The sequence below is a fragment of the Pongo abelii genome, chromosome 17 (genome assembly GCF_028885655.2).
Source record: "Pongo abelii isolate AG06213 chromosome 17, NHGRI_mPonAbe1-v2.0_pri, whole genome shotgun sequence".
In the NCBI taxonomy this organism is placed as follows: domain Eukaryota; kingdom Metazoa; phylum Chordata; class Mammalia; order Primates; family Hominidae; genus Pongo; species Pongo abelii.
In genome coordinates this window covers 63,888,352-63,913,495 of record NC_072002.2, presented here as the reverse complement: position 1 = coordinate 63,913,495, position 25,144 = coordinate 63,888,352, and the positions used below count along the sequence as shown (strand labels likewise).

At 38.0% G+C, this 25,144-nt stretch overlaps 1 protein-coding gene and 1 long non-coding RNA gene across 12 annotated transcripts in view; one reads left to right on the top strand and one right to left on the bottom strand.

Annotated features, from left to right (window-relative positions):
• Positions 1-25,144, top strand: part of DYM (dymeclin) — a 413,664-nt gene that overhangs the window by 325,286 nt on the left and 63,234 nt on the right. For 9 of the 11 annotated variants that reach the window (NM_001133903.1, XM_054537555.2, XM_024235728.3 and 6 more), the window contains 1 exon segment: positions 11,224-11,406. The exons of the other annotated variants lie outside the window; for them this stretch is intronic. In NM_001133903.1, the coding sequence (NP_001127375.1) occupies positions 11,224-11,406 (183 nt within the window). 11 annotated transcript variants of the gene reach the window in all.
• On the bottom strand, positions 3,613-13,858 carry LOC129051589 (uncharacterized). Its single transcript, XR_008515936.2, has 3 exons — positions 13,650-13,858; positions 10,627-10,789; positions 3,613-3,882 (listed from the first exon to the last, which is right to left on the bottom strand). It is a non-coding gene; the product is annotated as an uncharacterized LOC129051589 (long non-coding RNA).

Genomic DNA, 25,144 nt, shown 5'->3' with positions numbered 1-25,144 from the left:
GGTATGCGTATAGGATCCTGAACCCAACTTGGTTTCCTGCCTCAAATCCCAGGACTAGAAAGTTTTTTGCTTTTATTCCTCTATCAGCAGGATTGGATCTTTATCTATGTCCTGGAGGTGAGAGAGCTTCCTACCTCTTGTTCAGGGGCAGACATGTTTCTACCTTCCCCCTAGAGACAATGAAAATTTGCCTGTGCTACAGGCGAAGAGGGTTTGCTGCCCTGTAGCTTATGGCTTTTTCTTAGCATGAGAGAAGAGTCAGGGAAGAAAATGAGTTTTGGAGCCTGCCCCCAGTAGCAGTTATTACCTCCTGCAAGCTTGAGCAGTGATAGAGGGGCCCTCTTCAGTCTCCTGCTCCATACCAGCCTTTCTCATGAGCACCTAGTAGAGGATAGTGAGAAAGAACTCTTAAGTGAACATAAAATCTCTTGCATCTGGGCTTCAGGTTTCAAGACTGACACATTAGCCTTTAATAATTCATCAACATTTTAGCTGCTTTCTTCTTTGCCACTTCTGTGGACACCACTTCTTCCTTGCATGCTCAGCCAAAGGTGAATGTTTGTGTCCCTTCTCTCCTTATAAGAGGCACTTGACCCTCTTTGGAATTCATTTGTCTGGTTGCCTTGTGAAATCATATTCTGATGAACTTAAGAAGATTTAAGATTTATTAAGTTACCTGTTTTTTTTCTCCTCACTAAGGAGAGTCATTCTTTGTTACTTTCCACATCCTACGCGGAAACGGAAGTCCACGTTCCTTATAATGTGTCCACACGTGACCTAGAGAGCCTATTTATCCTACATTTGAAGGAAATGAGGCCTGCAAAAGTGACGTGCCCTGTCTAGGGCAAAACTGGGACTAGAACCCAATCTGGAGCTTCTCTCCATGGACTTGGAGCTACTCTGTTTTTCTTTCTTTTTTTTTTTTTTTAACTTGAGCTTATTACACACCTATATGTGACCCTTTACTGCCTTTTTTGGCATCACTGACTCTTCTTCCCAAGAAAGAATGAAAAAAAGGCATCAAGCGTCATAGGTCTCTGAAGTCAATGTGTAATCCATGACACACAGGTTTACAGATTATTTCCCTTCTGTTTATTAACAGTACCAAAGATAAATAGCATATATTGAAAACAGAAGAATCAATAGATTCCTTGGGTTGGATAATGATTATTTTGAAACTTAGTTTTGTGCATTTTTACTTGTAAAGGTTTTTGGATTTTCTTCTTCTAAAAACCAATAATGACTCTATTCAAGGTGGCAGGGTAATCTAAATTCTGAATTTTCCTGAAGTTTGAAGTTACTCTGAATACTTTTCTGTTTTAATTGAATTTTTTGGTTATATTAATAAAATTTACTTTCCAAATTCAGTATTGACTAAATACTTTATGAAGCTGAGACTTGAGATTAGGAACGGGTTTTAAAAAATTATGTAAGTACTTATTTTTGCAAATAAAAACTGTAACTCAAGTGATGTAGCAAAGGTCACACAGCTAATTATTGGCAGTGCTGGGACTCCTGGATCTCAGATTGGGATGAGACAAGGCACTCAGTAGAAAGTCAAAGACTTTTTTTAAAAAAGACACATCTTCCTAAAGTATTGTTTTACTTAGATTTTACTTTTCATAGGCTGTGGAAAGGGATTTCTTTTTCTAATAAAACACCAATATAGTCTAAGAAGAATGAAAATAAACACTAATACTTAAGGTAAAACATTGAATTTTTAAAAACAGAACACCAAGCTCTGGTACGCGCTTGTCTCTTCTGCTGGCAGTGGGCCTGAGGAAGGGTGAGAAACTCTATTCTGCACCCCAAGTTCTGTCCAGTACAAGTGGCCTGCTAACATAATCTGATTGTCAGGGGCTGCAGCTTTGCTGGATTTCAATCAGAACACTCGTTTTTGTATGAGTTCTCTGGCTCTTCTCCAGGTGTGGAAAAACATGGCTTTAGCCAGTGTACCCTAGCAGCCACAATTCTCTTGTCACTGCCTCCAGTGCCTTTGCAGTAGTGTATGTTAAAGAACGACTTTCCAGAGTGTTGTGGTTGAGGCTCGTGGGTCACATTCAAACCACATCCAAGGAGTGTAGAAAAAGACCACGTGGTTTTACATCCCCGCATGAGACCAGTGGTGCGGTGACTGCTCTCTCCTCACCGCCTCCCCCTCCCACTGCTTTATTAAGGTTACCCATTGTCTTTTTAGGTCACAGGATTTATTCTTCAGCTCTGATTTTATGTGTAATATAAAACCTGTTCTTTCTATCAGAAGCTCAGTATTTTGGGACAAATCCAGTTCTGGCTAGAAATAACATGGCCACAAAGCTTTCCAGTGTGTGCACCAGTGAATTAGCAATGTAAAGATAACAAGAGTCTATCACCAAGTGATTGCCTTTGAAGGCCATTGGCGCATTAACTTTAAAGAGAACTTTGCTTGTGCATTTCCTCCCCCTACTCCCCCCTTTTGGCAAAATCCCATTAATTTTGTTGAAGGTTTTATTTTCTGCTGAAAATGCAGGAAATTTAGACAACTCTCTTGGAATCCCCCCAAAACTAATACAAACAAGATACATATGCTTCTCCTAAGGAAACTAAAAATAAAGATTTGAAACTATTTAACTGTATAAATTCCCTCTTAAAAGGAAAAGGAAGTTTATAGAATGAGAGGCAACTCTGACTGCTGTTAACAAGGTAAAACATTCCCACAATGGCCAACTTCTCTATTTGATATGAAATTACTACTTCGCATAGAATTTGTTGAGCTTTCATTCCCAACATGTTTGATGTATCAGAAACATCAGAAAATGGAATCATTTTCTTGTTTTTTCATTTGAAATTGTCTGCAGTAAAATAAGTATGCCCATTTTTTGGAGGAGAAAGCCTGTCTGATGTGGGATCTGTTCCTGTTACAGAAGCTATAAGGACTAAGAGGAAGATACCATGGCTGCTCCATTGATGAGCTAGCAGATTCTATTATGGCTGCTCCATTGAGGAGTCAGCAGATTCTACCTCTGACAAAGCTAATTTTGACACAATACTGAGGAAATATGGTTAGTTTTCAAAAGCATGTCTTCTGTAAAATCTTATTTTATTTCATAAATGCAAGTCAGTTTTTCTATACATTGATAAATTAATAAGAGTGGGATTTTGGACTTACATTTAAAACTAAGAAACATGAGTTCTGAGTTCTTTGCACTTATAGTAATTTCAACTTTGGAAAGCCATTTATATTTTTTATGATAATGTCTAAAGCTAAAATGATTTTTCTACTTCAAAATACTTCGAAAATATATTTGTGGATGTTTTGGATAACACTCACATAGTGCTTACCATGTGTTACACACAGTTTTAAGGACTTTACAAATGCTGCCTCATTTAAAATTTATGAAAAAAAATCAAATAATACTAAATACCATTTGAAATTCTGACCCAAATCATGAGATTAGATGACATTTTAGGTCTATTTAAGTACTAAAATTTGGATGGTTTTGTAATTTTAAAGAAACTTTCCAAATTCATGCTTTTTCTTCTTTTTACAAGTGGTGATTATAACCCAATAATGCTTTTAAAAAATGAAACATAAAGGATTTCATTTATTACCATGTATAGTAGGTACCTGCACCAGACATCTAATCATAGTAGCAAGTTGAAGATTCAAGTAACTGGGAAATTATAGTTGTTGAGATAGTTTTCCTTAGAAATTAGAATTAGTCAAAAATTTGATACTTTGTTTTTAGTAAATCAGAATCTCAGGGTACATAATTTACCCCTCTGGCTGGTGATTATTTCATGATCTGCTTGGTGCCTTGAAGCTGTAGGTGATCTTCCAACACCAATGGGAGGATCCAGAGCATGGTTTCCAGGAAACGACTTACGCAGTAGGAATTCTGGCTGTTCCATGAAGGATAATTAAAGTAGTGGTTAGCAGAGAACTGTTGTCACTTAAAAATGGAAATGAATTAGTTGCAAGGATTACAAGTGTATAAATACTTACGTATCTTAATGGAGATAATGGAATACACTGCATTACATCTATGATCAAAACAGTCCAAATGCTAGATATCTAGCAAAGTGCAAATAAAATGATGAGAAGGCTTTAAGCCAGGTTGTATTGAGGGACACTTGAGGTTGCTGATGGGCTTGAGAAGAAGATGATAGCTATGACAGTGGAATAGACTGAAGACTGGCGAGTAGGAGTAGGGCAATGGACTTCTGCCAAACTGCAACAGCTTTCTGTACTGCATAGAAAGAATGAGGAGCCTTTCAAAAGTGTTGCATATTCAAGGATGGGCTGGTTGACCACTTGGGATGAATGTTATAGAAGGGATTCTAGCATTAAGGGGAGTGACTTTAGTGTCTTTTGTATCTTCTGAGTGTGTTTTATAATTTTACAATTCTTTGACCGAATTCTAACTGGATAGATAATAACTGAATTAGAAGTAAATTAAGGAATTGCTGAATTGAATAAAGTAATGCACGTAGAAATTCTTGGTATAGTTTTTGGAATATAATAAAACCAATTAACATAGACCTGACTTCAAGGAAACTTCATTTTATTTTTCTTTCTTGAGAGAGAGTACTTAAGAGTACTTATGTCACTACTACCACTGACATCCAGCCAATGCAAGCTAGTAGGGCTGCCCTAGTTGTGCTCAACCTGCATCCACTAGGACTAGCAGTGCCAACTAGATGTTAAATATTTGGAATTTCACGCCTGGGTATAACTAGAAAGGAAACTATTCTTAACGTCATAAAAAGGGTATTTATGTTGAGGTTTATAGGGATTCTTTATATTGAAATTTTAATAACTTTATTTATTTATTTATTTTTGAGACAGAGTCTCACTGTCACCCAGGCTGGAGTGCAGTAGGCGATCTCGGCTCACAGCAACCTCCGCCTACTGGATTCAAGTGATTCTCCTGCCTCAGCCTCCTGAGTAGCTGGGATTACAGGCGTGTGCCAACTGATTCTCCTGCCTCAACCTCCTGAGTAGCTGGGATTACAGGCGTGTGCCACCACACCCAGCTAATTTTTTGAATATTTAATAGAGGCGAGGTTTCACCGTGTTAGCCAGGATGGTCTCTATCTCTTGACCTCATGATCCGCCTGCCTCAGCCTCCCAAAGTGCTGGGATTACAGGTGTGAGCCACCGTGCCTGGCCTAATAACTTATTTAGAGTGTTACATCTTAAAGTAAATATTGACAGAAAATTATAATTAGCTACTCTTTAAACTTATTTCTGAATTATGTTTCTCATTTTTGTTTTTCAAAATAGTTGTACATTAAAATACAGAAGATTCTTTCTAGCATGGCAGTCCAGCCAAATACAATATCATATAAAATGTGTTTGCTGTAACCTCCCACAGTATGTTGTTAGTCAATTTGAGTAATGCTAGAAACGATATGTTCTTGTCATTTAATTTATAAATCTGCAACTGAATATAATCTGTAAAAGATGATATTAGAATTTGTCACAGAAACAATGTAAGAGAAGTTTGGTAAAATACCCAATAACTCTAAAAATAAGAGGGTTAGTGTAACTCTTAAAGAGCCTTTAGTCAGAGTCTTGCAAAGTAAAAACGAATGTAGAACATGCTTATTAATATAAAGTTTCTTTCTTTTTTTTTTTGAGACAGGGTCTCACTCTGTTGCCCAGGCTGGAGTGCAGTGGCATGATCATAGCTCACTGCAGCCTCAAACCCCTGAACTCAGGCAATCCTCCTGCCTCAGCCTCTTGAGTAACTGGGACTATAGGCATACACCACCACATCACACCTAGCTAATTTTTAAGTTTTATATAGAGATGGGGTCTTTCTCAGTTGCCCAAACTGCTTTTGACTCCTGGCCTCAAGTGATCCTCCTGCCTCAGTCTCCCCAAATGCTAGAATTACAGATGTGAGCTATTGTACCCGGCCTCAAGTTTCTATTTTATACTTTCCCTGACTTGGGAATAAAATTAATAGTCAATATTTTAGCCTGGGTTTAAAGTAGCAGGTGCCTAGTTAGGAGTTGGGTGTATAACCCTGTTTGTTTCAGCAAATTACTTATTTAAACATTGAGAATAAACTCTCAATGTGTTTGAAAGCAGAAATTGTAAGCTATCTGCAGATAATTTTTGAAATATAAGTTTCATATATCAGCACTTATACTTAGCATAAGCGAGTGTATAAAATAAATATGAACATAAAATTCTACAGAAAGCTAATATTTTGACTTGATTATATTTCTAAAGTAGTCATACCATTTCGTTGGGTTGCCCTTAAATGACCGTGAGAGAGAATTCTGAAGCTTGAAGTCTCTTCCTTCTATACTAATTCAAATACCAAAATGAGAAGCAAACATAATTCAGAGAACTTCTGGTCAAGATTATCTTGTTAGTTCCAAATTTGAAGTCTCATCTCCTCCCCTTTGCTTCAAAAACATAACAATAATAGATGAATCATAAAAAGAAAACATTTTAAACACATAGCCAAGTCCCAAAATGAGACAGCTATTTCTTGATGGGACAGAAGCAGAAAAAGCAGTCAAAACAGTGAGCCTGCTGAGCTGGAAGGAGAAGTGGTTGGGAGCTCAGCTACTGTAGGCCAGACACTAGTGCCAGATTCCCTGCTAGAAATTAGGAGCTGGAATAGATCCTTTATTGAAATAAAGAGCCTGAATAAATGTGCTAATAATAACAGTTAAATTATATGTCTAGGGAGGCAAGAGTACACAGGAACAGCCTCACCATGGGATCTTGAAACAAACTGATACTGGTATGGTGATAAACCCGGCCAGTACTGTCTTTAGTATGATTGCAGGGCAGGAGCATCGAGGCACCAATTATGAGACCTGGTTTCAGTCTGAGACTCTAGGAAGCCACCACATAACCTATAGATTTGGAAGTATTAAACCATATTAGATAAGCTTGCATAACAAAGTACATGCGGAAATTAACAATAGAAAGATAACAGTCATGATCATAAGGTAAATTTATCCAAATAAAATTGAAAACTAATAGAATAATTTTGGAAATACTTTGAGTAGCCTCAAAGATAAATGAAGGAACAATATTCATAAAAAAGAATAAATAGGAAATAAAAACAGAAATAAATGAAGTAACAACATGACTGTGAGAGAGAACTAGTTAACCAGAAAGCTTAAAATGAAAAATATAGTCATTAAAATTCAAAGCTCAGTAAGCAACAGTGATCTATACTGGACACTATCAAAGAGAGTTAATAAATTGGAAGATAATAATTAGAAAAGATCATCCAAGTTATCTTTATGGAAGAGACTAGGTTGTCAGGTCAAAAGTACACTCCAAATATACTGAGCAAGATGAATAAAAATAAGCCAATACCTAGACTTCTGGTTGTGACGCTGAAGAATGTAAAGCAGTGGTCCCCAACCTTTTTGGCACCAGGGACCCGGTTTTGTGGAAGACAGTTTTTCCATGGACTGGTTAATGGTTTCAGGATGATTCAAGTGCATAACATTTATTGTGCACTTTGTTTCTATTATTATTACATTGTAATATATAATGAAATAATTATACAACTCACTATAATGTAGAATCAAGGGGAGCACTGAGCTTGTTAATCTGTATTTGCAGCTGCTCCCCAGCATTAGCATCACCTCCTCAGTTCCGCCTCAGATCATCAGGCATTAGATTCCTATAAGGAGTGTGCAACCCAGATCCCTCACATGTGCAGTTCACAAGAGGGTTCACACTCCCATTCAGGGAAATGGTCACTAAGGTAGTAACAGTGTATTTCTCTATATCTTTCAGGTAGTGAGTTTTAAAAAGAACAAGTATACCTGCTGTTGGTGAGAAAATGGTAGAAAGGGCCTTCCTACATTGCTAACTTAAGTGTATTGTCATCACCCTAAACAATCTGACGGCATCTATTAACTTTACAAATACAGCCTTTTCAGCAATCCCTCTCCTGGAATCTATCCCAGAGACGTAAAAGTACCCACATATAACTCATCTACGAGGAGGCTTATCAGCCTTATTCATAGTAACAAGGAAACTGGATATACATTGGTTGTCCATCAGCAGAATGTTATGATATATTTTACATGTTATATGTATATATGCTATAAACCTATAATACATCTCTACTATTTTTACTTTAGAAGTCAACTCTCTTTTAGAATGATTAAAAATAAGAAAAATATCTTGTTTCCCTTGTGGACATCTACATTTCTGTCTGGCTTCATATTTCTTCTGCCTGAAGAAATCCCTTTAATATTTTGTATAGTGCAGGTAATAAATTATCTCAACTTATTTTTGTCTGAAAAAGTCTTTTTTTCACCTTCATATTTGAAAGATATTTTTGCTGTTTATGGGATACTTGGCTGTTATTTCAGCGCTTTAATGATGCCACTACATTTAGGTTGGACTGCTGCATCGTTTCTCCTAAGTCAGCTGTGATTCTTATCTTTGCGCCTCTGTATTTAATGTGTGTGGGTTTTTCTGTTTTGTTTTGTTTTGTTTTGTTTTTAGCTGTCCTCAAGATTTTCTCTTTGTCTTGGTCTTTAAGAATTTGAATTTGATGGATCTAAGTACATGGGTTCTTTTGGTTTTTGTTTGGGGGTGGAGTGACCATGGGTATTTTCTGACATGCTTGAATCTGTTTGATTTTTTTTTCATTATTTATAGGAAATACTCAGTCATTATCTCTTCGAATATCTCTTTTGCCCCATTCTTTCTCTCTTTTCCTTCTAGGAGTCAATTACATATATATTAATGCATTTCATACTATTTTACAGCCCTTGTTGGATTCTCTGTCTTGTTTTCTCACTCTTTTTTTCTCTTTGTAGGGTCAGTTTGTGCAATTTCTGTTAACCTGCCTTCAAGTTTGCAATTCATTCCCAAGCTCTGTCCAGTCTATTGTTGAAACCTATTTAAGGCATTCTTCATTGCAGTCACATTTTACAAAATTTCTAGCATTACTGTTTGTCTCTTTCTTATAGTTTTTAACTCTGCTGAAATTCCCAATCAATTCAAACAGATTTTGTAGATCATAGTTCTTTTATATTCCCTCTTTGATATTTTCAGAATGTTTTATCTCTGTGTCATATTCTGCTGATGACTTTGTTCAACATGGATTCTTTTACTTACTTTTTTGTGTGTTTCATACATTTCAATTCAATGCTAGACATTGTATTTAAGAAAACAGAGGCAGAGGCTGGGTTCAGTGGCTCACCTATAAAATCCCAGCACTTTGAGAGGCTGAGATGGGAGAATTGCTTGAATCCAGGAATTCAAGGCTGCAGTGAGCTAGGGTTGCGCCACTGCACTCCAGCCTAGGTGACAGAGTGAGACCCTGAGTCAAAAAAAAAAAATAAGAAAGACAGAGGCAAATTGTATGGAAAGGCATACCTTTTCATCTCTGAAGCAGGGGAAGTAAACTTTTTCTGTGAAGAGCCAGATAGTCAATATTTTTTATTTTGTAGGCCAGATAGTCTCTGAATTCTACTTTATCTGATACTAGTATAAGTCAGTCCTCCAGATTTTGAGTTATACGTGCACAGATTCAACCAACGCAGATTGAAAGTACATACAGTTGGCCCTTCATATCCTCAGATTCCACATCCACAGATTTTTTAAATCTGTGGATGGAGTGAGCAACTGTAGTATGCCACTTTGTATAAGGGACTTGAGCATCTGCAGATTTTTGGTATTTCCGAGGCAGGGGGATGTCCTGGAACCAATCCCTTAAAGATACGGTATACTGTATAGCCACTCCTGCTTTCTTTTGACTTATGTTTGTGTAGGTATCTTTTTCCATCCTTTTACTTTCAACCTAACTATATTAGAAGTTTCTCATAGATAGCATATAGTTGGGTGGTGTGCTTTTAATCCACTCTGCCAATCCTCGGATTTTAACTATTGTAGACTATTTGCAATTAATATAGTTATTAATGTGTAACTACCATTTTACTTTCTGTTTTTAGTTGGTTTCCCTTTTTCATTTGCATTTTTTCTGCCTTCCTGTATGGAAATTTTTTTAGAATCCCATTTTGATATATCTCTAGTTCTTTTTTTCTTTTTTTCTTTTCTTTTTTTTTTTTTTTTTTTTTTTTTTTTTTTGAGACAGGGTCTGGCTCTGTCACTCAGGCTGGAATGCAGTGGAACAATCTCAACTCACTGCAACCTCCGCCTCTCAGGCTTAAGCCATCTGCCCACCTCAGCCTCCCGAGTAGCTGAGGCTACAGATGTGTGCCACCACGCCTGGCTAATTTTTGTATAGATGGGGTTTCATCATGTTGCCCAGGCTGGTCTCGAACTCCTGAGCTCAAGTGATCTGCCCACCTTGGCCTCCCAAAGTGCTGGGATTACAGGCATGAGCCATCACACCCAGCCTTGATGTATTTATAGTATTTTTGTTTCTCGTCAGGTAGATTTGCTCTAGACATTACATTATATGTACATAGCTTATCGCAGTCTAGTAGTGTTGATATTTTACCAGTTCAAGTGAGATGTAGAAACCTTTGTCCCTTTAAATCCCTTACCCACCTTTGTTTATAATTGTTTTAGATATTCCTTTACATACATTGAGAACCACATCAATGTTATAATTTTTGCTTCAACTGTCAAATATATTATAGAAAACTGAAGAGGAGAGGGAAGTCTGTTGTATATACCCATGTGCTTGCTCTTTCCATTGCCGTTTTCTTCCAAGAGGTTTGCTGATTGCTTGCTATGCGCTTTACTGTTTGGTGACTATTTTATGTTCAGATTCCCAAAGACTATTCATTCCGAGGAAACAGTGGCAAAATCATAGTCTGTTTATCTGAAATATAGAGACTGAAATGACAGTGTAGAGAAATGAAGTCATCTTCTGAATTAGGCATTTTTCTTGGAATGGGTACAACACTACCACTACTCTACATAATGGGAGTCTTAACGATTTAGGGTAATACAATAATGAGAATACCAATATGGATCTATTAAATGAGGAGCTGAGTAAGCTCCAAATTTCCCTCTAGATTGGTAAGTCTATAATTTATTATATGAAATTCCTAATTATTACCATACTAAGTTCAAAAGATTTTAACCCAAATCCTTTAGTAACTGATAAACCTCATTCTTAAGATTCTTGACAGAAATAATCTTGATGAGCTTCTCTTCATGATCTTTCCAATGCTGTTATAATTTTGAGGCAATTACTCTTATTTTGATTAATTCTATTGCAAGGAGGAAAAGACTGACTCTGTGTTGGGGTTTCTTTTCTCTATAAGGCACAAGACCTAAATGTCATTGAAGAAGTGATTCGAATGATGTTAGAGATCATCAACTCCTGCCTGACAAATTCCCTTCACCACAACCCAAACTTGGTATATGCCCTGCTTTACAAACGCGATCTCTTTGAACAATTTCGAACTCATCCTTCATTTCAGGATATAATGCAAAATATTGATCTGGTGAGTGTAAATGAAGACATTTATTATGGTTCTTTTTTAAGTGTTAAACCAGAGAATGTTTAATAAGCCTTGGTAAGAACTGTAATAGTAAGAGTTTCTTCTTTCAACATTAACTGTATTTGCAGTCTATTTTGCTATAATAGTTGTGGTAATCTGTGTGTGTATTGTATATACACACACATACGTATTTAATACAACTGAAGTCATACTTCATACAGTTCTTTATTCTGCCATTTTTACTTTACACTTAGACCATGAGCATTTTTCTATGGTATTATCAATTCTTTGAAAGTCTCACATTTTAATTTCTATCTAGCCCATGTTTGTATCCTAAAATATATACAACTATTATCCCATTTTTGCTCATTTATTTCCAGTGTTTTATATCAATTCATAATGAATGAAAAGTTTATAAATAAGTCTTATCTCAAATTTTGAAATTATATTTTTGGTATGGTTTTAAAGCTGGAATTTTACCAGTTTTTACTGTCAAAAGGTATCTTTATTTTCAAGATTCAACACAGGTTGCCAAATTGCTTTCCAGAAAAACTATAGAATTTATGCCTGTAGGCCGGGCACGGTGGCTGATGCCTATAATCCCAGCTACTTGAGAGGCTGAGGCAGGAGAATCGCTTGAACCCAGGAAATAGAGGTTGCAGTGAGCTGAGATCACACCATTGTACTCCGGCCTGGGCAACAAGAGTAAAACTCTGTCTCACAAAAAAAAAAAAAAAAAAAAAGACTGGGCGCAGTGGCTCATGCCTGTAATCCCAGCACTTTGGGAGGCTGAGATGGGCGGATCACGAGGTCAGGAGATCGAGACCATCCTGGCTAACACGGTGAAATCAACCCCATCTCTGCTAAAGCTACTATAATATATGTACCATCAACACAAATAGTAAGCAAAGAAAGACGAAGACAAAGGAGCCGGGCTTAACCAAAGGAGAGCACTGAAGGCAATTCCCAAGAATACACTGTAGTGTGCAGAACAAGTGCACAGTGGGTGTGGCAGGTAGCAGGTCTCCATAGAAAGAGCGGATTTGAGAATGTTACTTGATCTGTTTGACTATTTGGAGAGGAGTTTTAGAGTTCTGTTAAAACGTTTGTAGCTGTGTTAGAGATTGGCTATTTGCAACATACAACCAAGAAAAGTCTAGAATCTAGAATATAACAATAAAATATATATTAATAATAGATAAATAATAGAAAAACTAACAAGAATTGAACAGGCACTCCCAAAAGAGGAACTCTAAATGGCTAATAAACATATGAAACACATAGGATGTATTAACTGCTGGATACTCTGGAATCTACACAATTAAATGTGAGTTTAACCTACAGTTGAGTATACAGTTGCAAATCCATTCATTGATTTTCATGGCTTTTTCATGATTGCTAGTAAACAGAAATTAATATTAAAACTCTTCTGTCAGCTTAATTTCATTGGCTTTCCTTAAGCTGCTTCAACCATATACCTAACGGTTGCAGCTATAGCTAAATATTTTGCCATGGACACTCTTGTCATTTTCCTAAACTTATGTCAACATCATTTAGGTATCATTAACAGAATTGGGGAATTTGGGTATAGTTGCCATCAGTGCAATCAAGATAAAGCAGAAACACCATTTCACACAAGGATGTTTATTTTAAGAATCAAACTTTGACATTTTAAGGGAAATCTTTATGAACCATTACTCCGTGTAGCTTCACTGATATTTAGGATGTGTGTGAGAGCATCCTTAGCAACTTCTCAATTATTTCATCTCTGGCCCCATGTCCTTGTTAACTCTGAGTTTTAATTAAGAAGTATTGGTGTTAATAAGATCTCTTTAAAATTGAGAAGTGTCAGTGTTAATAAGATTATGAAACAAAGTATTGCCTAAGGAACACCTATAACGAGTTAACTCCGTCTTCTTTTATGGGATAGATTATTTTTGACAACATGGTAATCTGTGGTTTATAGTCTAAGAATTCCTGTTAGTTTTATGCTTTGATAGAAGATGAGAATGCAAAAGTACCAGTTATTAAGGAAAGTAAAGAGTCCATGGGGGCTGGGGGGTATCTCATGGGAGAATGCCGTCCCTGCTGTCATCTCAGCTCTCAAAGAAACTATCCGGAACTCAAGCAGGGCCTTTATCCATTCCTCTTAACAGTTATTCCTGCAAGCAGTCTTAAGGATTATAACATTCAGTAGAAATAGTTCTCTGTATGAAGGCAACTTTATAGGCTAGCTGTTTACTTACTTCTGAAAAGCTTTTTCTAACCATGTTATTCATGAATTTGTCCAAATTCATTTCTATTTCTTCCCAGTAGTATTTTTGGAGGTAAAATACTGAGTTTAAGACTCATTATGCTTGTGAGTAAAGGTTTCACAAAACTCTTTCCCCTTTTACATGAGAAATTGGCCTTGGGTTAAGATGCTTCTAGCTCAGTTCTCTGGAAATCTAATGGAGATAGAATGTCAGTTGTGTTACCAAGCAACACTGCTATGATAAAATGATGATGTGATAAAATGACATTTGATTGGTAAGCTGAGTCATTACTTGGAGGACTACAAATGAACTACAAATACTTGATGAGAAGCCATCACTTTGGGCTTCTCCGAATGAGAGAATTCTTATAACTGGGCATGTCCTTTACAAGGACGTAGAAGCTGAGACTGTCACAAGGATATTGGTTTCTATTTGGGACATGGTTTCTAAGGTAGGGTGGCTATTGCATCTACCTACAGTAGTCTCATTCTCTTGCATCTGAGCTGTCGTTTGAAGGGTCAAAGACTAGCCCAAAAACTGCTATAAGGATTCCCAAGGAAAACAAAAACCTATGGGGCTATGCTGTTGGCATGCTACTTTTCCTATCCTTCTATCTTTTTAAAATTAATCTGATGTGAAGTGTGGCCTTTTATAGTCTTGAGACTCTTGATGTCTAATATTTCGTCTAAGAATATCACCCAAAATGGGCATTGTAATATTAAAATAGTATTTTCTTACATTTGTTTATTAATGTATCTCTTTCAAGCTCCAGGAGATATTCCTGGTTTTCCAAGATTTATTCAGATCTTTACATTCTAGAAATATCCAACATGTCCATTTTCAGTCTTCATGCTTCTAAACTGTGTCATCCCATTCATTTCAGTCTGCCCTTGTGGCAGTCCTCTATCCCATCTGTTCTAACTTTTACCTTTCTCTGGACCTCCCTCATTACAATTTCTTTTTTCATTCCTTCCTATCTTTCTTTTTTCCTTTAAAAAAATGTTTAAAGATAGTCACTTGAACTATGGACTATGTATGTCTGGTAATATACACCTGCAGTAAATGGGAGAGAAATAATCTCTAATTCCCAGTACCTTTCATTGTGATAGGCAATATTTTCTTTGTATTTCTGACAAAAGACTAAACCAGAGATTTTTTTTTCCCCTGTGGTCATAGCTGCAATAGCTGCAATATTACACATCATTTGGAGTATTTAGCTTTAACATTTTATTTAAACCACATCAAAAGCCATTTGCTTCTTTTCTAATCATCACTAGCTTTTATTGCATACTTGCTAAGCACTACATGCATTAACTTACTTAATCCTCATTAAAAAATAAGCCATGAGGTATATTTCATTTTAGTCCTCAATTTACAGATAAAGAAACCAAGTTAGAAAAATTAATTAACTTGTTTACTGTCACACATTCAGAAAGCGATACAGCCAGAACTTAAACCCAGAGTTTGATGATAAGGCCTATGTTTGTAATAATTCTGCCTAACCACTACATACATTCACTAAATGCTCCCACAGTTGCCTATGAAACCATCTGATCATATCCACAAACCTAATTACTTTCTCTTTCAAAATCAGTTCTAATGACGTTGAATTGGTCTTTATTCCATCAGTGGTGCAATGAGGAACATTCTTAGTAACCAGGCAATTGATATCCTTAAAAATGTCTCTGAGAGCCAGGCGTGGTAGTGCACTGTTATCCCAGCTGCTCAGGAGACTAAGTCAGGAGAATCTCTTGAGCCCAGAAATTCAAGACCAGCCTGGGCAATGTAGCAAGACACCATTTCTTAAACACACACACACACACACACACACACACACACGAAAGAAAAAGAAAAAGGAAAGAAAAGTCTCTGAAAGACCATATTAATTTTTTTTAATCAGGACACACAGAACCATGCAAAGAATTTAAACTACATCCATTTGAAACACATTCTCCTTTGGAGGAAGTGAAAGGCAGAGTGGAGGTGAGGAAGTAGAAAGGACCTCACTGTAAGCACACAGTATAGAACCATATAGAAATAAAAGCAGGATGTTAAGTTGGACTTATACCCAGTGCTTACTTTTCTGTCATTGTCAGAAGAATGGGCCACTTATTTACACTTCACCTGTATTCAGTGAAAACTGCATTCTCAGGCTAAACATTTGACTATATGCTGTTATGCAGTTCTTAAAACCACATAAACAAATGCCTAAACAGTTTTAAGTACACCTTCTAAATGATGGGAATGAAGCTTGAGTGCCTCATGTATATGACCTCTTTTACCATCCTTAATCCATGTGAGCTAGGATTATTATCCCACTTTACAGATAAGAAAATCAAGATGCTGAGCGGTTTCTGAGATGCTATTAATATACATTCCTGCCTAAGGATCATTGTCTTGGATAGTTATCACATGTCATTGCAGGAGGCTTTATGTCATTGGCCCTTTCGCCATCCCTAGGAGGAAGGGAGAGCAGGGCTAGAGAAGGGAAATAGTAGGCTTGAGATCACTTAGCTAGCAAGTCAGTCAACCAGGCCCTGAATCCAGGTTCTCATTCTATTAAATCCCGTGTTTTCAACATTCACTTGGATAAACCTAATCAAGGTTCCAAATGAGCAGGTTTTCCAACAACTTTTTGTTGAATACTATCATCCAAAATAGTGCTGGGCACACTGGAAATTCATTTAAAAAACAGTTTAAACTCCTTTTACATATTTTGAAAAGAATGCTGTGATAAAGATATAAATAACATCTTTACTCTGTGCCTTTTTCAGTACTTTACCTTCCCCTTCTATCCCCCAAAGACCCCTGAAATTTTGGCTTAAACAAGCTTTTGCTACTTTCTTCTTTCATAGAGTTAACCTTCAAAAGTTAACTCTGTGAAAGACTATAGAATAAAAAAGTTGGTGGAGGAGACGAATCTACTGTTATTTTTAGTAGGCAGGGAGTTGAGAGTTGATTATTTTTGGTTAAGACATTTAGCAGCGCTCAGTATCTCAGAAGACAGAAGTGGCTAACCTTGGAGCACTTTTAACTTCTGCAAAAGGAATTAGATATATGTTTTTCAAGTGCCCACCTTTTCATTACACACTGGTGCCTATCTCTCCTGGCTAAAACATAAGGTGATATGATCAGGCTGAATTAAGCAGCAAGACAAGGTAGAATATGACACCAAACAAGAGAGAACATAAAATAAATTGTCTGGTTACCTAAGAAATGGCTGAATATGAGTAGGGGACAGATGCAATGAACTATAACCATTGTATAGTATGGTAAAGGCAAGAAATCTTTTTATCTCTGGACAGTGTAGAATTCACATTAGATCTTGTGTATTTCCAGACCTGACCATCCTTATCAAGCTCTAAACTAGCACATTAGGCTACTGACTTGACAGTCCCACAATTGTTGAACAAGGTTAAATCATAATTCTTGATTTTCTGCAAAAACCAATGCAATATAAAATATTTTCTTCTATAGTCTTTCTTATCCCAATATATGACATCAATATTTACCCAGTTGCTTAAGGAAAAAAAAAAAGAATAAGAATAATGAGAGCTCGTTAGAATACGGGTAGGAGATTGCAGATTTACACAGTGTAATCAGGGAAGCCTCTTAGAAGATGCGTTTGAGCCAAAACTTGAAGCAGGTAGAGAGTGAGCTATGCAGCTATCTGGGGGCAGAGCACTCTAGGCACAGAGAGTAGTGGGTGGGATGGAGTGATGGGGAACTGGCTGGGAAGGTGGAGTGAACATTCTGTGATAATGAGGGGCAGATGGTTACAGGGTATGCATATTTGTCAAAACTGGTTGAACTGTACCATTAAAGTGAGTAGGTTTATTTTATTGTATGAAATTGTACCTCAGTAAATTTACTACTAAAAAATAAATTCCCTAGAGTGGACTTCCGCCTAGGATATAGAAAGCTAGGAAGAGTTCTACCCTAACAAAGAGAAAAAGAGGTAAACTACAAAATCATAACTTTTCTTGAACCTATCAATGAGCCAAGGTCACAGGGCAACCAAGTAGCCTAGATCCCAAGGAGGGATCATCGGCCCACCCACCCCTCAAGTTGAGGTGAGACACCAGGACTGGATCACCTGTGGCAGAGCACAGGACTAGGCAGCCACCATACAAGTGGGTAAAAAGAAATCAGATGCAATTTTAAGAACTTGCTAAAGGTTGAGTGTGGACTAGCGTGACATTACAGAACACCCAGGAGACCCAAGCACCAGAGGAATTTGCACTCACAGGCTGTTTTCCACTGAGACTGGGGGCACGGCAGGAAGCCAGAGAGAGCCTCCCAAGGTGATGTACCTATAGAAAAATGGGTAGCATCATTCCCCTGCCAGACCTTTCTTTCATATGGTGCAAAAGCCTTAGATTGCCGGCAGGGGTGGGAGATGCAGAGGGGAGGGGGGTGCAGAGGCAGGCACCAAAGGCCTTGTTGCCCTCAGGGTATAGGTAGAGACCCATTATTGCACATAAAAGATAAAACAAAAAACTCTCTACTTCTGGGTAAAGGGCAGGAAACTGTCCGAGCCCCAGGATTCTATAAGAGTTCCATTAGAAGTATCCTACCAACAACTCATCACAGATACAGGGCAAAGTATGGCTGCCAACGGAAGAAAGGGAAGAGAAAGCTAAGAAAGCCTTATGCCCTAGGCCCAGGCATAGAGATCCCCATTTAAGACAGAGGTCTTGGGACAGCAGGTAGAGAATCCCCTACTTTCTGCCACCAGCCTAGCAAGTACTGAGTAACAAGCAGCAGCATCTACTGCTGGGAAAGATCAAGAGCATGGATACAGACCCTGCTCTGGGACCCAGGTATGCAGAGCTCAATGAAAGCAGAAAGTGGAGCATGAACATTGAAAAACCTGTGGCACTTCAGATCCCAGCAAAGCAGAAGGCATCATTAGAGGATGTGGTACACTGAAGGTAGCCACAGCAACAGCAAAACTCAAATTTAGCTCACCTTCTGAGTGAATCAGCTCAACCTCCAAGCCTGACCTAAGAAGAGATGTGCCCTAATTTATCATAAATAGTATTTCTGTCAGTCTCTACAGTTCTACACATGATGTCTAACATTCAGCCAAGCATTATGAGACATAAAAAGGCAAGAAAAATATAATGTTGTCAATAGGCAACAGACCCAGACTCAGTGATGACTCAGATGTTGGAACTGTCAGACTAGGGCTGTAATTATGATTTATCAGTTTCAAAGATCTGGTGTGAAGGTCAACTAAGTAGGACCCATCGGGCAAATGCAGCCCACAGCTTGTCTTTGTACAGCCTGTGAAATAAGTATGTTTTTTACATTTTTAAAGGGTGGTTTTAAAAAAGAAGAAGAAGAAGATGTTACAGAAACTATATTGGGACCCACAAAACTTAAAATATTTACTACCTGGTTCTTTATAGAAGACATATACCAACCTTTGTCCTAAGGGAAAAGGTGACAACATATATAAACAGTTCCAGAGAGAGATGGGAACTGTAAGAAAAAATAAAATGGGAATGCTAGAAGTAACAACCATATGACAGACAAAGAATTGCCGTGACTGGCTCATTAGTGGGCTTGTGAAAAAAATCTGTGATCTTGAAGATAGGTCAGTAGAAATTATGCAAATAAAAACAATAAGAAAAACGTGAAAAATGAGAACATAGCATCCAAGAGCTATAGGACGATATCAGATGATTCAATATACATATAATTGGAGTCTCAGAAGGAGAAGAGAGAAAGAACAGGTCAGAAGAAATATTTAAAGAGATAATAGCTGAGAATTTTCCAAAAATACTGACATCAAACCACAGATCCAGGAAGCCCAGAGAACCCCAATCAGGATAAATCTATTTTTTAAAAAGACATTATATTTAAACATCTGAAAATCAAAGATAAAAGAAAAAACACAGTCTTGAATTCAGCCAGAGAAAAAAAGAAACATTATATACAGAGGAACAAAAATAGTAACAGCAGTTTACTTGACAGAACCTAGGCAAGTCAGATAATGAAGTGACATCTTTATAAGGCTAAAATGAAAAAAAAAATCTTGCCCCCAAAAATGTCTTTAAAAACTGAATACAAAATAATGACATTTCAAACAAAACTGAGAGAACTTATTGCTAGTGTGTACTATAGACTAGTTAATGGAAGTTATTCAAACAGAAGAACTATCATATCTGATAGAAACTTGGATCTACAAAAAGAAATTAAGAGCTCCAAAAATAGCAAAAATAAAGGTAAACATAAAAAGCTCTTTCTTATGTTGATTCACTGTATAAAATTATTGACTGTCGGAAGAAGAGGTCCTCAAACTTTTTCTGTAAGTGATCAGATTGTAAATATTTTAGTCTTCACAGGCCGCATAGTCCCTGTCACAACTATTCTACTCAACAATTGTAATTCAATGGCAGCCATAGACTATGTGTAAACAAGTGGGTATGGCTATGTTCCAATAAAACTTTATTTACAAAAACAGACAACAGGCCAGATTTGGCCCATAGGCTATAGGTTGCCAACCCATTTTGTCTAAAATAAAAATAGCAACAATGTATTGTGGGGTTTATAACATGTAAAAGTAAGATGTGTGTCAGCAGTAGCACAAAAGATGAGAGGGAAGAATTGGAAGTTGGCACATATGTGTGTTGGGAGATAATTTTCCAGAGATTTCCTCTTGTGAGCAAAGGCACTGACTGTCCTTTGCTCTAGATTATCTTTTCAAAGATGTTTGTATCTCCCTCTGGAGTAAAAGATAGGCATGGTTACTGACCACTCTAAGAGATTCGGGTTCCCTAAGCTCAGGATTCTGTCCTTTAATATAATTTACTGCATGTGCAGGTGTTGTCTGACCCTTGTCACATCACCCTGAGCAAACTGGGGCTTGGGGAGCCAGTGTGGTAATGCAGATGCTGTGATCACTGCTGTTGGTTCCCTCCATCTCTGACCCAGAAATATCTCTTCTTCCAGGATCCATGAACTGTAGACTGGATAACTTGTTAACTCACAAGTAGGGTACCATTTCACTTTTCACGGTTCTTCACAATGTCAAGTAGTATAATATTATTTGAAGGTAGACTGTGATAATTAAAGGTGTATAGTATAAACTCTAGGGCAACCACTAAAAAAAAAAAAATGGAAATAGAAATATAAGTAGTAAGTCAAAGATGGAGATAAGACAGAAATCATAATATTATACCCAGCCCAAAGGCAGGCAGGAAAAGCAGAATAAATAATAGTGGAACAACAACAACAAAAATCCATCCGTGTATTTAAATCCATCCATGCCAATAATTAAATCAAATGCAAATAATCCTGATGCCTCAATTAAAAGACAGAAATTTTCAGATTGGATAAAAAGCAAGACCTAACTATGTGCTGTCTATAAGAAACCCACCTTAAACATAAAGAAATAGATTGGTTAAAAGCAAAAGGATAAAAGAAGTTTTACTATGTAAGCATTAATTTAAAAAAAGGGTAGGATGACAATATTAATAGCAGACAAAGTAGACTTCAACACGGGGCATTACCAGGGATAAAGAGGGACTCCATGTAATGATAAAGAAGTCAATTCACCAAGGAGACATAACAACCATAAATGCGTATACAGCAGAGCTTCGAAATGCATGAAACAAAAACTGATAGAATGGCAAGAAGACACAAACAAACCCATAACTGGAGAAGTCAGCACTTCTTTCTCAGTAATTGATACAACAAATAAACAGAAAATTTGTGATGATATAGAAGACCTAAACAATACTAACCACCAACTTGATGAGTTGACATTTGTAAAACATACCACCCAACAACATCAGTGCACGTGAACCATTCTCTAAGAGAGACCGTGTATGGGGCCGTAAAACAAATCTCAGCAAATTTAAATGACATAAGATCACCTAGAGTATATTCTTTGACCACAGTGAAATTAAGCTATTGAATAGAAATCAATAAGAAGAGCCAAGATGGCCAAATAGGAACAGCTCCAGTCTACAGCTCCCAGTGTGAGCAATGCAGAAAACGGGTGATTTCTGCATTTCCAACTGAGGTACCAGGTTCATCTCACTGGGGAGTGTCGGAAAGTGGGTGCAGGACAGTAGGTGCAGCGCACTGAGCGTGAGCTGAAGCAGGGCGAGGCATTGCCTCACCCGGGAAGCACAAGGGGTCAGTGAATTCCCTTTCCTAGTCAAAGAAAGGGGTGACAGACGGCACCTGGAAAATCGAGTCACTCCCACCCTAATACTGCGCTTTTCCAATGGTCTTAGCAAACGGCACACCAGGAGATTATATCCCGCGCATGGCTCGGAGGGTCCTACACCCACGGAGCCTCGCTCATTGCTAGCACAGCAGTCTGAGATCAAACTGCAAGGTGGCAGTGAGGCTGGGGGAGGGGCACCCGCCATTGCCTAGGCTTGAGTAGGTAAACAAAGCGGCCAGGAAGCTCGAAGTGGGTGGAGCCCACTGCAGCTCAAGGACGCCTGCCTGCCTCTGCAGACGCCACCTCTTGGGGCAGGGCATTGCCAAACAAAAGGCAGCAGAATCCTCTGCAGGCTTAAATGTCCCTGTCTGACAGCTTTGAAGAGAGTAGTGGTTCTCCCAGCACGCAGCTGGATCTGAGAACAGACAGACTGCCTCCTCAAGTGGGTCCCTGACTCCCGAGTAACCTAACTGGGAGGCACCCCTAGTAGGGGCAGACTGACACCTCACACAGCCGGGTACTCCTCTGAGACAAAAATTCCAGAGGAACGATCAGGCAGCAACATTTGCTGCTCACCAATATCCACTGTTCTGTAGCCTCCACTGCTGATACCTAGGCAAACAGGGTCTGGAGTGGACCTCCAGCAAACTCCAACGGACCTGCAGCTGAGGGTCCTGACTGTTAGAAGGAAAACTAACAAACAGAAAGGACATCCACACCAAAACCCCATCTGTACGTCACCATCATCAAAGACCAAAGGTAGATAAAACCACAAAGATGGGGAAAAAATAGAGCAGAAAAATGGGAAACTCTAAAAATCAGAGTGCCTCTCCTCCTCCAAAGGAACGCAGCTCCTACCAGCAACGGAACAAAGCTGAATGGAGAATGACTTTGACGAGTTGAGAGCAGAAGGCTTCAGACAATCAAACTACTCCGAGCTAAAGGAGGAAGTTTGAACCCATGGCAAAGAAGTTAAAAACCTTGAAAAAAAAATTAGATGGATGGCTAACTAGAATAACCAATGCAGAGAAGTCCTTAAAGGACCTGATGGAGCTGAAAACCAAGGCACAAGAACTACGTGACGAATGCACAAGCCTCAGTAGCCGATTCGATCACCTGGAAGAAAGGGTATCAGTGATGGAAGATCAAATGAATGGAATGAAACAAGAAGAGAAGTTTAGAGAAAAAAGAATAAAAAGAAACGAGCAAAGCCTCCAAGAAATATGGGATTATGTGAAAAGACCAAATCTACGTCTGATTGGTGTACCTGAAAGTGACAGGGAGAATGGAACCAAGTTGGAAAACACTCTACAGGATATTATCCAGGAGAACTTCCCCAATCTAGCAAGGCAAGCCAACATTCAAATTCAGGAAATACAGAGAACGCCACAAAGATACTCCTTGAGAAGAGCAACTCCAAGACACATAATTGTCAGATTCACCAAAGTTGAAATGAAGGAAAAAATGTTAAGGGCAGACAGAGAGAAAGGTCAGGTTACCCACAAAGGGAAGCCCATCAGACTAACAGCGGATCTCTTGGCAGAAACTCTACAAGCCAGAAGAGAGTGGGGGCCAATATTCAACATTCTTAAAGAAAACAGTTTTCAACCCAGAATTTCATATCCAGCCAAACTAAGCTTCATAAGTGAAGGAGAAATAAAATCCTTTACAGACAAGCAAATGCTGAGAGATTTTGTCACCACCAGGCCTGCCCTAAAAGAGCTCCTGAAGGAAGCACTAAACATGGAAAGGAACAACTGGTACCAGCCACTGCAAAAACATGCCAAATTGTAAAGACCATCAAGGCTAGGAAGAAACTGCATCAACTAACGAGCAAAATAACCAGCTAACATCATAATGACAGGATCAAATTCACACATAACAATATTAACCTTAAATGTAAATGGGTTAAATGCTCCAATTAAAAGACACAGACTGGCAAACTGGATAAAGAGTCAAGACCCATCAGTGTGCTGTATTCAGGAAACCCATCTCACGTGCAGAGACACACATAGGCTCAAAATAAAGGGATGGAGGAAGATCTACCAAGCAAATGGAAAACAAAAGGCAGGTGTTGCAATCCTAGTCTCTGATAAAACAGACTTTAAACCAACAAAGATCACAAGAGACAAAGAAGGCCATTACATAATGGTAAAGGGATCAATTCAACAAGAAGAGCTAACTATCCTAAATATATATGCACCCAATACAGGAGCACCCAGATTCATAAAGCAAGTCCTTAGAGACCTACAAAGAGACTTAGACTCCCACACAATAATAATGGGAGACTTTAACACCCCACTGTCAACATCAGACAGATCAACGAGACAGAAAGTTAACAAGAATATCCAAGAATTGAACTCAGCTGTTAACCAAGCAGGCCTAATAGATATCTACAGAACTCTCCACCCCAAATCAACAGAATATACATTCTTCTCAGCACCACACCGCACTTATTCCAAAATTGACCACTTAGTTGGAAGTAAAGCACTCCTCAGCAAATGTAAAAGAACAGAAATTATAACAAACTGTCTCTCAGACCACAGTGCAATCAAACTAGAACTCAGGATTAAGAAACTCACTCAAAATCACTCAACTACATAGAAACTGAACAACCTGCTCCTGAATAACTACTGGATATATAACGAAATGAAGGCAGAGATAAAGATGTTCTTTGAAACCAACGAGAACAAAGACACAACATACCAGAATCTCAGGGACACATTCAAAGCAGTGTGTAGAGGGAAATTTATAGCACTAAATGCCCACAAGAGGAAGCAAGAAAGATCTAAAATTGACACCCTAACATCACAATTAAAAGAACTAGAGAAGCAAGAGCAAACACATTCAAAAGCTAGCAGAAGGCAAGAAATAACTAAGATCAGAGCAGAACTGAAGGAAATAGAGACACAACAAACCCTTCAAAAAATCAATGAATCCAGGAACTGGTTTTTTGAAAAGATCAACAAAATTGATAGACCGCTAGCAAGACTAATGAAGAAAAGAGAAAAGAATCAAATAGCCGCAATAAAAAATGATAAAGGGGATATCACCACCGATCCCACAGAAATACAAACTACCATCAGAGAATACTATAAACACCTCTACGCAAATAAACTAGAAAATCTAGAAGAAATGGATAAATTCCTTGACACATACGCCCTCCCAAGACTAAACCAGGAAGAAGTTGAATCTCTGAATAGACCAATAACAGGCTCTGAAATTGAGGAAATAATTAATAGCTTAACAACCAAAAAAAGTCCAGGACCAGATGGATTCACAGCCGAATTCTACCAGAGGT